The 12,771-nt window shown below is 44.5% G+C and overlaps 1 protein-coding gene across 2 annotated transcripts in view; it reads right to left on the bottom strand.

Annotated features, from left to right (window-relative positions):
- The window catches only part of KAT6A (lysine acetyltransferase 6A), a 1,535,407-nt gene that overhangs the window by 168,879 nt on the left and 1,353,757 nt on the right, over nucleotides 1–12,771 (bottom strand). For both annotated transcript variants that reach the window (XM_078666232.1, XM_078666233.1), the window contains one exon: nucleotides 11,072–11,581. In XM_078666232.1, the coding sequence (XP_078522358.1) occupies nucleotides 11,072–11,581 (510 nt within the window). The remainder of the gene's footprint in view (nucleotides 1–11,071; nucleotides 11,582–12,771) is intronic.

The raw sequence follows: 12,771 nt of genomic DNA, 5'->3' as shown, positions 1-12,771 counted from the left end.
AGTGAACCACGGTTGAGAGGGGGTTTTCCTCCTAGAGGTAACTTTTTTAGAGGGACTACTACTTTAACGGCTGAATTTATCCAGCTCAAAATTTAATTTGTGGCAGTGTTACTGTCTGGTTCCAGCTCAGGAATTGATAGTCAAAGCTGCTCCTTTAGTTTCGGGGAGTCTATCCCTGACCAATCAAGGTATGTGGCGCGCCTAGGTTGTGGGGCGGGTGTAACCGCATCCTTTTTCACATTTATGGAGAATGTTATTACCTTGTGGTCTGACCAGGGAACCGGCGGGATTTCCATTAGCTCAATGTCACTAGTGGAGGTAAAATCCCATCTAGAGTGTGCCCTGCTTTGTGGGTATCCTGCTTGACAATCTGTTCCATGGCTAGGTTGGCCAGTGCATCTTTCAATATAGCCGTGCCTATGTCTGAACTCTTCTGTAGATGCAAGTTGAAGTCGCCCAGAATGGTAAAATCTGAACCCTTCACACTGGATTCCAGAAATGGACTAAGCAGTTCTGTCAGAGGTGTTTTGGCCCTAGGTGGTCTGTATATCAAAAGGCCTTTAAACGTATAGTTACTCGTGATGTTAACCTGAAAGAATAAGGTCTCGCAATCTGGGTTACTGCCCTGGTCTGAGCCCTTAGACCTCAGTTCATTTCTAGAGATAATGGCTAGGCCTCCACCCGTTTCACTTTTCTGTCCGCCCTGATGAACGAGTATCCCTCTTGGATTGCTAAGGCTAGATCTACATCCGAGGCGTCATCAGCCCAGGTCTCGGTAATGAAGATGAGGTCAAGGTTTTGAGTTTCTATCAGTTCTGCCATTTCTGTATTGTGCTTGACTAATGACCGTGAGTTGAGTATCCCAGCCTTGATGATTTTGTTATTTAGCCTGATAGTAGAAGGCTGAGTACACCACAGACCCACCCTATGTGAGAATTCAAAAGATCAGACATTGTTTAGCTTCCATCAGCATATTCAATGTAGGGCAACAGGATTTAGACCGGAGTGTAAGCAGCTTGTGGCTAGTGTACCTTATCCTCTCTGGGCCTGTCTCCATTTGTGTAGGGGTCGTGGCCCTGGGCCCGGTCCAGGCGCAGACGGGCTTGCCTTTGGCACGCCGGCGGCACGCCCGCTGCGCGTCCGCCCTAGCATTGGGTCTAAATAAGTATGGGACGGTGAGCGACTAGACCACTGAGCGCCGGAAGAGCACTTGCCGTGACGGACCGGGGTGCCTGGGGCAGAGCTTCCACCAAGGAGCGGGTGCAACTGTGCAAATAAGCAGGTAAGTAAAACAGTAAGTTCTTATTTAAAATTGGTTAAAATATCACAGGAATCACCGTAGTTAAAAGCAGCTTTGACCTGGCCGAGCCGCGTAGTCTCTTTGATCTGACTCGTGTCTGCTCTGACCAGGACTTTTAACAGTATGGGAAGGTGAGCGACTAGACCGAAAGTCAATTTTATTACGGTCTTTGAATCCTAGGGTGTTAAAAATAATTTCATGACTGAAGACAGCTACTGAGACACATGAAACAGTATTTTAAAGGTAAAAGTTCCTCTCCCCTGCATTACCTTAAGCACCAGAATATCATCACCTGGGTGGTGATCTAGTATCTCACCCCATAAAAGTTTCCAATGATGCATTGCAGTCCGGCTTTTACTGGATAAGAATAAAGAGCATTCACAACCTTTTACTCCTTGGGATTTTGACATACCTTTATTTTGTGACTCCTGAGCTTATTTATTCTCCTTGAGATTCTTGATCTTCCCCTTCATGAAGTAGTGTGGCTCACTGGTTAGAGGCGGCAGACCCGAGAGCAGAGGACGGCCCGGGACCAGGGTTCGATTCCCGGCGCGGCAGGTTTCTGGACCAGGGTCAGCGGACTCGATAATTCTCTCGCCTCGGTGCCCACTCTGATCAACGTTCACACTCGGCAACTCTGGGCATTAGCTTGCCTCATCTTCACTAACGGCCCCACCAGACCACCGGGGATGCCTGGTCTCACCCTGGAGATACCCATTAAGGGACCATCTCTCAGGGAAGCCAGGAAGGGTTTCGCAGCGGTCGAAGCGCCTTGGGACCCTACGGGTAAGTAGTGCGCTATATAAATGCCTATACATTTACATTTACATTTACATTCATCTTTCCAGCTATATAAGGATAAGTTGTGACTAGATCCAGCAGATGGGGCTTCCATCTGTACTCTTTGTGGACTCTGAGGTGATGGATCAGCACGCTGTCTTGATAGTATGTCGCTCATATTCCCATAGGTGGATTCAGGAAATTATTTATTTTGATGAAGAGAAACAGGACACAACATATGGTGTCAAATGGGCAAACACATATTCTTCAACATCTTGGCAATAACCTCTTCAATGTCTTTGTCCTAATGAAGAACGTGGCCGGCCAAACCTTTTTTTGAGCTACTTCACATAGATGTTTTAACACTCAGGGCCCGATTTAGATTTCGGTGGACTGGTTATTCTGTCACAATGGTGACAGATATCATGTTCGCTGAAATATAAATCCAATCGGATATTATGGGATTTATATTTCGGCAGACGGATATTAATCACTGTTGTGAGGGAGTAACCCATCTGCAAAAGTCTAAATCAGGCCCTAAATATGATGGCAAAAAATGCAGGAGTTTAATTAGACACTAATTGTGTTAATTTCATTAAAAAATGGCGTTCATTACACAAGGCAAGTCACTCATTTTTTTGTATAATTTCTGTGTTCAGAGGCTTCCTGGATATCAGAGACAGCCAGAATAAGCTCTACTAATCGGTGCCTTCTGCTTTGGAAAACTAGCATCTCATTCTGAGAACTTTCTGCAATGTTTCTGACCTCATAGGCAGATGCTTCTCCAATCCTGTAGAGATTAATAAATAATTTCATTAAAGATGCTGCATTACTGGACAATGTCTGTTGGGCAGAAAGGGAATAAAGGGGGACTGTATTTAAATATTTTATAGTTGCACAAAGAGAACCTCGAAACAGTGAGGCGCAGGAAACTGAGAATAGATTATTTGAAACAGACAGAAATGTATAGCATCACTGTTATAAATTCAAACTAGAAAGTCTAATGAAAAGTATTTAAATTGGCAGAACCCAGTGTTCAATGATCACGTCTCAGGACTGGACAGCAGAAATAGGATCTCAGAGTAAACTATATTGGTTGTGCTCTCTGCCTTAGCAGGGTCAGTCTGGATAGAGGCACAGTGAGATTTTTCTCTCCATGTAAAACTATGGTACCTATCTGCACAGTTTCTTTTAATTTTTTACCAAGGTAAAAGCAAATGAATGCTAAAGCCCACTTTAACCATACAATAAAATATGCCATACTTTTACATATGTAAGAAAATAACAATAGTTACTTACCTGTAATCTGTGGTTCTCCAGTATTGGTGTCTTTCATAGATTCACATGCCTGAATCATTCCCAGTCGTCGGAGTGGGAGTCTCACGGTATATAAAAAAGAAATAAATTTGCCCATAACAACCAAAAAACCTTGGTAACAAGAAACCAGGAAGTAAAGTTGCCCAAAGCTACCAAGAAAAAGTTCCACATGTATGACTATCATAGTCATTATACATAGCCCAAACTGCAGCCAATCAGGCGACAGCACCCACCAGAAAGTTCTCCTCAGAGGCTCAGGCTCTCAGATTTTCTCGCACAAGAGTGTAACAAGGAGATAAGAGCATAAAGTAGCCTCTGAGGAGAGGTGGGCGGGTTGCATGTGAATCTATGAAAGACACCAATACTGGAGAACCACAGATTACAGGCAGGTAAGTAACTATTGTTCTTCTCCAGTATTGGGGTGTCTTTCATAGATTCACATGCCTGAATCAGAGTAGATAGCAGAACACCAATAATGCTTGGAAGATGCTACTTGCAACACTATCTGCTTATAGCAAGTATTTGCAATCACATAATAGAAATGCTGTATGCATAAACATGTATGAAAAATTTGCAATCACATGAGCATGTACTGAACATAGGCAAAATAATAAGCGTCTGAAAAGCAGTAAAGAGGAGGAGGGAAAAACAGAGGCTCACCTTATCTGAAAAGATTGCGGAGTACTGCCTGTCCCACTGAAGAATCAGCATGGCTGGCCGCTTCCAAACAGTAATGCTTGGTGAAAGTATGTCTGCTGGACCAAGTTGCTGCTCTACAGATCTGCTGAAGAGGAACACCAGCGAAGAGAGCAGTCGATGAGGAAACCAGCCTTGTAGTGTGTGCTCTTGGAGTAGTCTGCAAGGGTCTTCCAGCTTGCAGATGGCAAAAGTCAATAGCAACAGAAATCCATCTAGCTATGGTCTATTTAGACACTGCTTGTCCTTGCCGTTACTTCCCGTAGACAACAAACACTTGATCGGATTTGCGAATGGTAGAGGTCCTTTGTAAATTTTTCTTCTGATGTCAAGGGTATGCAATGCCCTCTCCGCAGGGGATTGCGGATTAGGAAAAAATGTCTTTAACCACATGAGCGCTAGCGAAATTCCCCTCCTGTGCTCTTCTTTACAAAAACCCATTATTCATGACGAGCTGGGCTCGTCATGAGCGTAGCAGGAGGCTACCTCATGACGAGCCCAGCTCGTCATGAGCGTCGAAGGGGTTAAGATGACTGGTTCGTTCAGGTGAAAATCCGAATGCACTTTAGGCATAAATTTAGGGTTTGTACGCAGCACCACAGAATTGGACGTGAATTGCAAGAAAGGTGAATTGACGGTGAAAGCTTGAACATCGCTGACTCTTCTAGATGAAGTCAATGCTAGCAACAGAGAAACCTTCCAGGTTAGAAATTTAAATCCACCTTGTGAATTGGTTCAAATGGATGGCCCATGAGCTGCGCTAATACCACATAAAGATGCCATGATGGAGGCGTACGACATACAGGAGGAAACATCCGGAACAGTCCTTTAAAAAACTGTTGTATTATTCTTGATGAATAAAGAGAGTTGGATCCATCCTGTCGGAACCTTGAAATGGCTGCCAAAAAGACTTAACGTTGCATGAAATAGGCCTGATCTTGCTAAATGCAAGAAAAAAAGGTAATATCTGTTCCGGTGTAGCGTGAAACGGGTGAACCCCAGCAGATTGACACCACATGCAGAATCTTTTCCTGTTAAAAGTCTGTATGTCTTTATTGAAGCAGGTGCTCGCGAGTTAGCCAGTACCTCCTTACAATCCGCAGGAATATTTAGATGAGCGAATTCAAGGTGCTCAGGCGCCAAGCAGCTAATTTCAGAGAAGCAGGATCCGGATGGCAAATTTGACCGTTCTGAATGGACAGGAGATTCGGTACTGGTCGAAACTGAATTGGATCGCACTCTGACCAAGCAGCTAATTTCAGAGAAGCAGGATCCGGATGGCAAATTTGACCGTTCTGAATGGACAGGAGATTCGGTACTGCTCGAAACTGAATTGGATCGCACTCTGATAAGAAGTTCGGTGAACCAGAATTGGCGAGGCCATCTGGGAGCGATGAGAATTAAGCGACAAGGTTCTTTCTTCATCTTCCGGAGAACTCTGGGAACCAACGGTATCGGAGAAAAGGCGTAGGCATATATTTGAGACCAGTTGATCGAAAACACATCCCCCTGAGAGTCCTTGTGGGGAAGCCAGCTTGCAAAGAATAGGCATTTGCTGTTCTTCTTGGTTGCAAAAAGGTCCAGATCGGGATGACCCCACTGCTGGAAGATTCGATCCACCGTCAGCTGATGCAGTTCCCATTCGTGGGTGGACACGTTGACCTGCTGAGGCTGTCCGCCAGAACATTTGATACTCCCGGAATGTGAACTGCCAAGAGGTTGATCCTGTGTCGTATCGCCCAAGCCCAGATTTCTTGGGCTTCCTGAGACAGAAGAACCAAACTTGTTCCTCCCTGTTTGTTTAAGTAATGCATACTTGTAGTATTGTCCGTGCAAACCAATACTGTGGCCCCTAGAATGATTGTACGAAAGGACTTGAGGACTAAGAAGATGGCTCTTAGCTCTAGCAGATTTATGTGCCATGTCCTTTGTTGAGGGCTCCATTTCCCGGTAACCTTCCGCCTTGAAGATGTGCTCCCCAACCCTCGAGGGATGCGTCTCTGGTGATAGTGTAATTTGGCTTCTCTCGAAGGAACGCATAGCCTTTCTTGAGATTTCTTTCTTGATCCCGCCAGAGAAAGGCCTCCCACATCCAAGGAGTAATTTGAATGAGATATTCGAATGAACCTGAGACTTGTAACCATTGCAGGTTGAGTTCCTCTTGAAGGGGCCTCATTCTAAGGCAGCAATTTGGTATCAATGGGATGCAAGAAGAGACCATTCCTAGAAAGGACTTGAACTGTTGGACTGAAACTGACTTTCTTTATAGTAACATGTGAGCCATGTCTTGGATTCTCTTTTGCATTTCGTCCGATACGAAAGCTTGAACTAGTTGTGTTTCCAAGGTTGCTCCTAAGAACGTTTGCCTTTGTGAAGGAACAAGATGTGACTTGCTGAGGTTGATAGAAAGACCCAGCGATTGGAAGAGAGACAGACATCTTTGCACATGGATGTTTGTGTCTGAGAAAGAATTCGCCTTGATATGGCAATCATCCAGGTAAGGAAATATTTGAATCCCCTCCAGTCGGAGGTGCGCTGCTACTGGAGCTATGACCTTCGCAAACACTAGGGTGCCGATCGTAGTCCAAAGGGAAGGACCTTGAACTGAAAATCCCTGCCAGCCACTCTGAAACGCAGGAACTTTCTGTGATGGGGTAAAATGGGCACGTGGAAGTACGCATCTTGAAGGTCCAGGGTGGCCATGTGATCCCCTACTGACAGAAGATGAAGTATTTCCTGAAGCGATAACATCCGAAATGACAGTTTATTTAGATAATGGTTGAGGGAACGAAGGTCTAGAATGGGACGCCATTCTCCGGATTTCTTCTTTATTAGAAAGAACCGTGAATAGAATCCTGTTCCTCTATGCCCTTGAGGGACTTTTTCGATCGCTCCTTTTTGCAACATCAAATTTATCTGGGAAAACAACTCCTTGAGATGAGCTGGAGGAGGGCCCTTTGGGGGGAAATTTGGAGGAAACTTTTCGAATTCTAGAGCATGGCCCCTGGCTACGATGTCTAGGACCCATCTGTCCGATGTTATCGAGGACCAGTTTGAATAACATTTTGAGATTCTTCCTCCAACTTTTGCATGTGACTGCGGCAGTAGCGATGGCAGGTGATGATCCTCATTGCCTTTTATTAGAATCCTTTTTGCTGTAGGAAGGTTTCTTCTTGTTCTGGGAATAGGATGTGTTGCGCTGGCCATATGATTGGTAACGTTGCGATTGGTAGCGCTGATTCCCCATATAAGATCTGTAGGAAGATTGCTGACTATAGCGTCCTCGATTGGAGGACGATCCACGTCCTCTCGCACCGCGAAAGGGCGGCTTCCGAAACTGAAAGGTGCCAAGAGATCTGGCTGTTTCTGTGTCCTTTTTAATGGTTTGCAAGGCTTCGTCTACATGTGGGCCAAACAAAGCCTCCCCATCAAAGGGTATGTCCAGAATCTTAGATTGCACCTCCTGGCGAAAAGAAGTAGCCTTTAACCAGCCTTGTCGGCGCAGGACAGCAACCCCCTCCAGCTGCCTGAAACCAGTGGAAGCCACATCCACTGCAGGGTTGATAATTACTGCCGAGATCCGTTCTCCCTCTTGCAGTATCTTCAGAGCTTCGGATTTTGAAGGCTCCGGAAGCATGTCTATGTACGGTGAGATATCCGACCACATTTGTCGGTCGTACCGACCCAGAATGGCTAGAGAATTGGCCGCACGGACCGTTGTCGCTGCCATCGTAGAGACTCGTTTTCCAATCGAGTTCAGTCGCCTGCCATCTCTGTCAGGTGGGGCTGTGATCAGGGATGATGGATTCCTAGTCCGTCTTTGAGCAGCTTGCACGATCACAGAATCCGCCTTTGGGTGTCCTATAAGGCATGCTGGAGACTTGTCAGGCGCTTTATATTTTTTGTCCAGACGTGGCAAGACTGGAGGAATAGATGCAGGATTCGCCATCACCTTTAATCCCTCTTTCCATATAAAAGTCTATAATTGGAATCGCCTGCACCTGTCTCCTTGGCTGGTCTTTAAAGTCATAGAGGAAGCATTCCTCTTACTTAGTTTCCATAGAGATAAGGAAACGTTGGGTTGGTCTCTCCATAAGAAGGTGAAAGCCTCCAATGTCCACTGGAGGTGAATCAGCAGGAACCGGAGGTGAAGGATAAGGTGTCTGGATTTAATATTCATCCCACTCCGACAACAAAGATCTCTCATCTACTTCACCTTCCTCTCTCTCTTCATCATCTGATGAGTGTGCTTCTGCAGAATGATGTGAAATCACAGGCGAAGGAGGTCTAGGAGACCTGAATTCTGATGTGGAAGCCTGCACCACTGGTGTAGGAGGCACGGAGTCCGCTGAATCAGATGGTGGGAAACAACGGTAATAATCGTCCAGCATATGCTGAAGATCGGTTACTAAGGCTATAGGCATTTGAGCTGTCAGGATACTAACAGCAGGTGACGCCAAATGTTCTGGTGAAGGTTGATCATCCTGATCTTCCTCTTGGTACTTAATGAACAGTTCTGAAGGACTTGTAGCTGTTCTAAACCTATCATCCACATCAGAATCGTCCTCACTGTCTTCAGAGTCCAGCAATTTGTCAGGAACCTGTAGAGGTACCTTATGTGGAGAAAGACGCAATTGAGATAAGGGTTCAAGCACAGAACCACATCTTTGTAGCAAAGAAGGCTTTGTCGTAGAAGATAAAGCCATAGATGGTGACCAAACTTGTATTTCCGTACATGTTGACAATTTTTGACTCGACGGAAGAGTGATGATGGAATAACTACTGATATTGAAAACGCCGAAGAAGGCGTGGTCGTCGATAAAATTGCCTTCGACGAGGAGGAGGGCTTTGTCGAAGATGTGGTCTTCATCGACGATTTGGCCATCAACGATGTAGTTCTTGTCGACGAGCTCGTCGACGCTGAGGAGGTCGTAGACGACGATGGAATGGCAGTCGACGATGAAGCTGTCGTAGACGAGATCTTCTTGGTCTTGGTCGTCGACGGTGCGCCGACGATAGGAGTAGATGCAGTTTCTTTCGTCGACGATACAGGTTTCACCGAGACGTAAACCAGCATCGACGGGGATTTCGCCGACGACATGATCATTTCAGGTTTAGGTGATGAAAAAGTTACCGTTGATGCGAAAGTTGCGTAAACGGAAATCTTCGTCGACGAAAGGGTCGTCGACGGGGTCTGCTTCTGAGGAAGAATCTTCTCAGAAGTTGGTTTTGGAGGCAAAATCTTGACCGATCTTCTCAGGGGCGTGGAAGGCAAAGGTTTGCTCTTGACAGGAGGAGTAGCCTTAGAAGTGGAAGGCCTCTCTGACCCCTTATTAGTTGCTGTTTCTTTACAACCTTGGCACCAGGAGAAGATAACACCTCCTTAGCAGCTCTCTTCCTAGAGGCCACAGATGACCCAGAGGCAATACTACCTACCTCAGAAACTGGATTGTCCTGGTCCTTAAGCTTCTGTAGCCACAGAAGCAAGCAGCCCTCTCTGTCCCTGAGAGTCTTTTGAAGGAAGGTCTTGCATATCTTGCAGTCCTTCACTTGATGATCCGGATACAGGCAGTAGATGCATTTCTTGGGGGGATCTTCTGAGAAAAGCCGGAGCTTACCACAAGATTCACAATGCCTGAATAATGATTTCTTAGAGGAAGATATCCTAAAAGTAGGAAATCCTGAAGAGACTTGAGAAGAACTGAGCAGAGCTCAGGGAGACTCCCTTCACACAGCCTCTGAGGAGAACTTTCTGGTGGGTGCTGTCGCCTGATTGGCTGCAGTTTGGGCTATGTATAATGACTATGATAGTCATACATGTGGAACTTTTTTCTTGGTAGCTTTGGGCTACTTTACTTCCTGGTTTCTTGTACCAAGGTTTTCTGGTTGTTATGGGTATATTTATTGCTTTTTTATATACCATGAGACTCCCACTCCGACGACGGGGAATGATTCAGGCATGTGAATCTAGGAAAGACACCCCAATACTGGAGAATAATGGTTCCATTAGCACTTATTTAGCATATTTCATTGTTATCCAAAGTTATCCGAAATAGCAGTGTAACACATTAATCAAATATACATGCATCAAATTTAGTATAGGATTTAACAGAACATATTGTGCTCAACGCTCTATCAAATTTCACAGAGAAGTAGAGCAAAAACACGTGTATGTGCACAAGCAAACAAAACTGACCACAGGAGAGCCATTAGAAAAAGAAGCCTAAAACAAGCAATCAGAATATCACATACAATAACGTTTGTATCCAGTCTAATTGCATAGTCGAGGTTTCAACCCAGGAGTTAATTGAAAGGTCATCATCTCAACTAATGCATCTCGAGAGGCACTGGGTATTCATTCAAGGCCCAATTGGTTCCATACCTGATTAGTTTGGAGGAATGAGCATCCAGGAAAGCACTGAAAAATATCACTACAATGTGAAAAGCAAATCAACAAATAATAACCAAAGCCAGGCAAGAGCAACTGTCACTGTCTACGACGAACTTTCACTCACGTGTGAATCACTGTTAAGCACTGAGCATGTTACTGCTTGTAAAGCATGTGGTAGTTAAAGGAATTTATATTTTGATTGATTTGTTTGGCAGCTAATTTGCATTAACTGATGTGAAATAAACCGTCATTATCAAGTTTTTAAATGTACTGAATTAGTCCTAGTGAGACCACTGTTCTTATATGCATCCTATTGCCGTCGATTCCTCTTAAATGTACTGGACTTATTGATATATATATATTTAGAAACATACAATATAAAAATACCAGAAAGCTATATTTTTCTAGTAAAGGTGCTCTAGGGTCTTACACAGTGACAGAGATATTCGATGTTCTTGATTATATATGAAGTTCCCTCACAGGTTCACTACTCCCAAGTGCTAACACCACAACCCTGACGAATGGATAAACAATGCGTTATTCTAGTGTTAAACAGAGAAGGCTCTGTTCCCAGAGAGACAACGCACCTTACGCTTCAAGGTGGGCTTGGTGAGAGTGGGAGGTGACACTGACCGAGGGCTGTCAAAATCTTCCTCTTCTTCTTCCTCTTCCTCCTCCTCCTCCTCCTCCTCACTGCTCTCACTGAAGGCTCTCAGAAGTGCTCGATCTCCCTCGCTGAAGCGTCGAGGAATCCTCTTGTCATGTCCAAAGAACCTTTTAAGGCCCTGTGATTCATGTAGCCGTTCATGGCTCTCCACCAAACTCTCGCTGTAGCGTCGCTTTGGAAAAGCAATATTCCGATCCAGCAGGAGCAGCCGCTTTGGTTCCTTGGTGCTTAAGTTGGTATCATGAGACCTGCGTCCCTTTCGTCCCCTGCGTGGAGGCTGCCTGTTCATAGGGAGATTGTCTATGGGGAGCCCCTGCAAAGGTGGTTGGCAGGGTGTGGCATTAGCTGCTGGTGAGCGATCTTCCCGCTTATCCTGTTCTGGCGCTTGGCACATACTCTTCTTTATTTCACAGGAGCTAGACGATAACACCTAAAGTAAAAATAAAAAAAGACCCAACTTCAAGCTTTTGCACAATACTCCAGTATAATACAAGCTGTATTCTGCCTATTCATAAGTAACACAATATGCAGCTTTCAACATTGCATTTCATAGAATGATAGCTAAGATGACAAACTCATAAACTGCAGGGATTAGTATTTGACAACATGGTCAAAGATTAAAACCCTGATGAGTCCCCTCAACCTTTCACCTGCCTGCACACATTGAATTAAGAACCATTGAGTTGGGAAACAATAAGCATCTATTATTTCAGTCTTATTGCAATGCCAAGAAATGCAAGTGTGAATGTGTGCTTTCTAAATATACACACTGAACAAATTGCCTACATTCGCTAAGAGTCTTTTTGGCGAACACTATCCAACCCCAGATTCTTCACTTTTTGAATTTCCTTGAGGCAGCAGTCTGGATTCAGAATTTTTCTGTTAATAGCTAACGGACGCAAGTAGTGCCATCGGGAATGAGATCGCACCACTTCTGAAACTGACAGCATGGAGCCATATATAAGCACCACACCCCTGCACACTAATGTCATTTTTCTTATATGGAATCTTCAGCTACAGATCAGCCATAAGAAAATGCAACCAGAGATGTGACAAACCTAACTAGGGATCTTCTTAGAGTTCTAAAAGTCCAGTCCTTAGAAGTGGGAGAAGGGACGGCAGTGAGGAAGAATTAGTTACTTACCAGTTACTCCAGTTCTCCAATATTGGTATCTAATATATATTCACAAGCTTGAATCATTCCCTGTCATCAGGTTGGGAATCCCCAATACATTAAAATAGCAGTGTACAGTGTAAAAAAGCCATAGGCTTGAAACAACTTGTACATTTAGTAACATTTCCACCTCAGTTTGAAAAACCCAAACTTCAGCCAGTGGGGTACAAGCTAAAGCTCTCCTACTCCCCCTAAAAGCCATCATTGCTCAGATTTCAAAGCACAAGTGTAAGAATAATACTGGGTGAGCATCTGCCCAGCAAAGAGAGCGGGTCACTTGTGAATATATAAAAGATACCAATGATGGATAATGAAAATTGTCCTAGTAATCATGAAAGAAAGTTTCAGTTCTATTAAGGACACTGAGACGAGTGTTATGCTCTACATTCTTTATTTCCATTCCAGCAGCTTTCAACTAAACAACTCAAAAACTATCGCAGGGTAAA

The sequence above is a fragment of the Lissotriton helveticus genome, chromosome 11 (genome assembly GCF_964261635.1).
Source record: "Lissotriton helveticus chromosome 11, aLisHel1.1, whole genome shotgun sequence".
Taxonomy (NCBI): Eukaryota; Metazoa; Chordata; class Amphibia; order Caudata; family Salamandridae; genus Lissotriton; species Lissotriton helveticus.
This window is presented reverse-complemented; position numbering and strand designations above follow the sequence as displayed.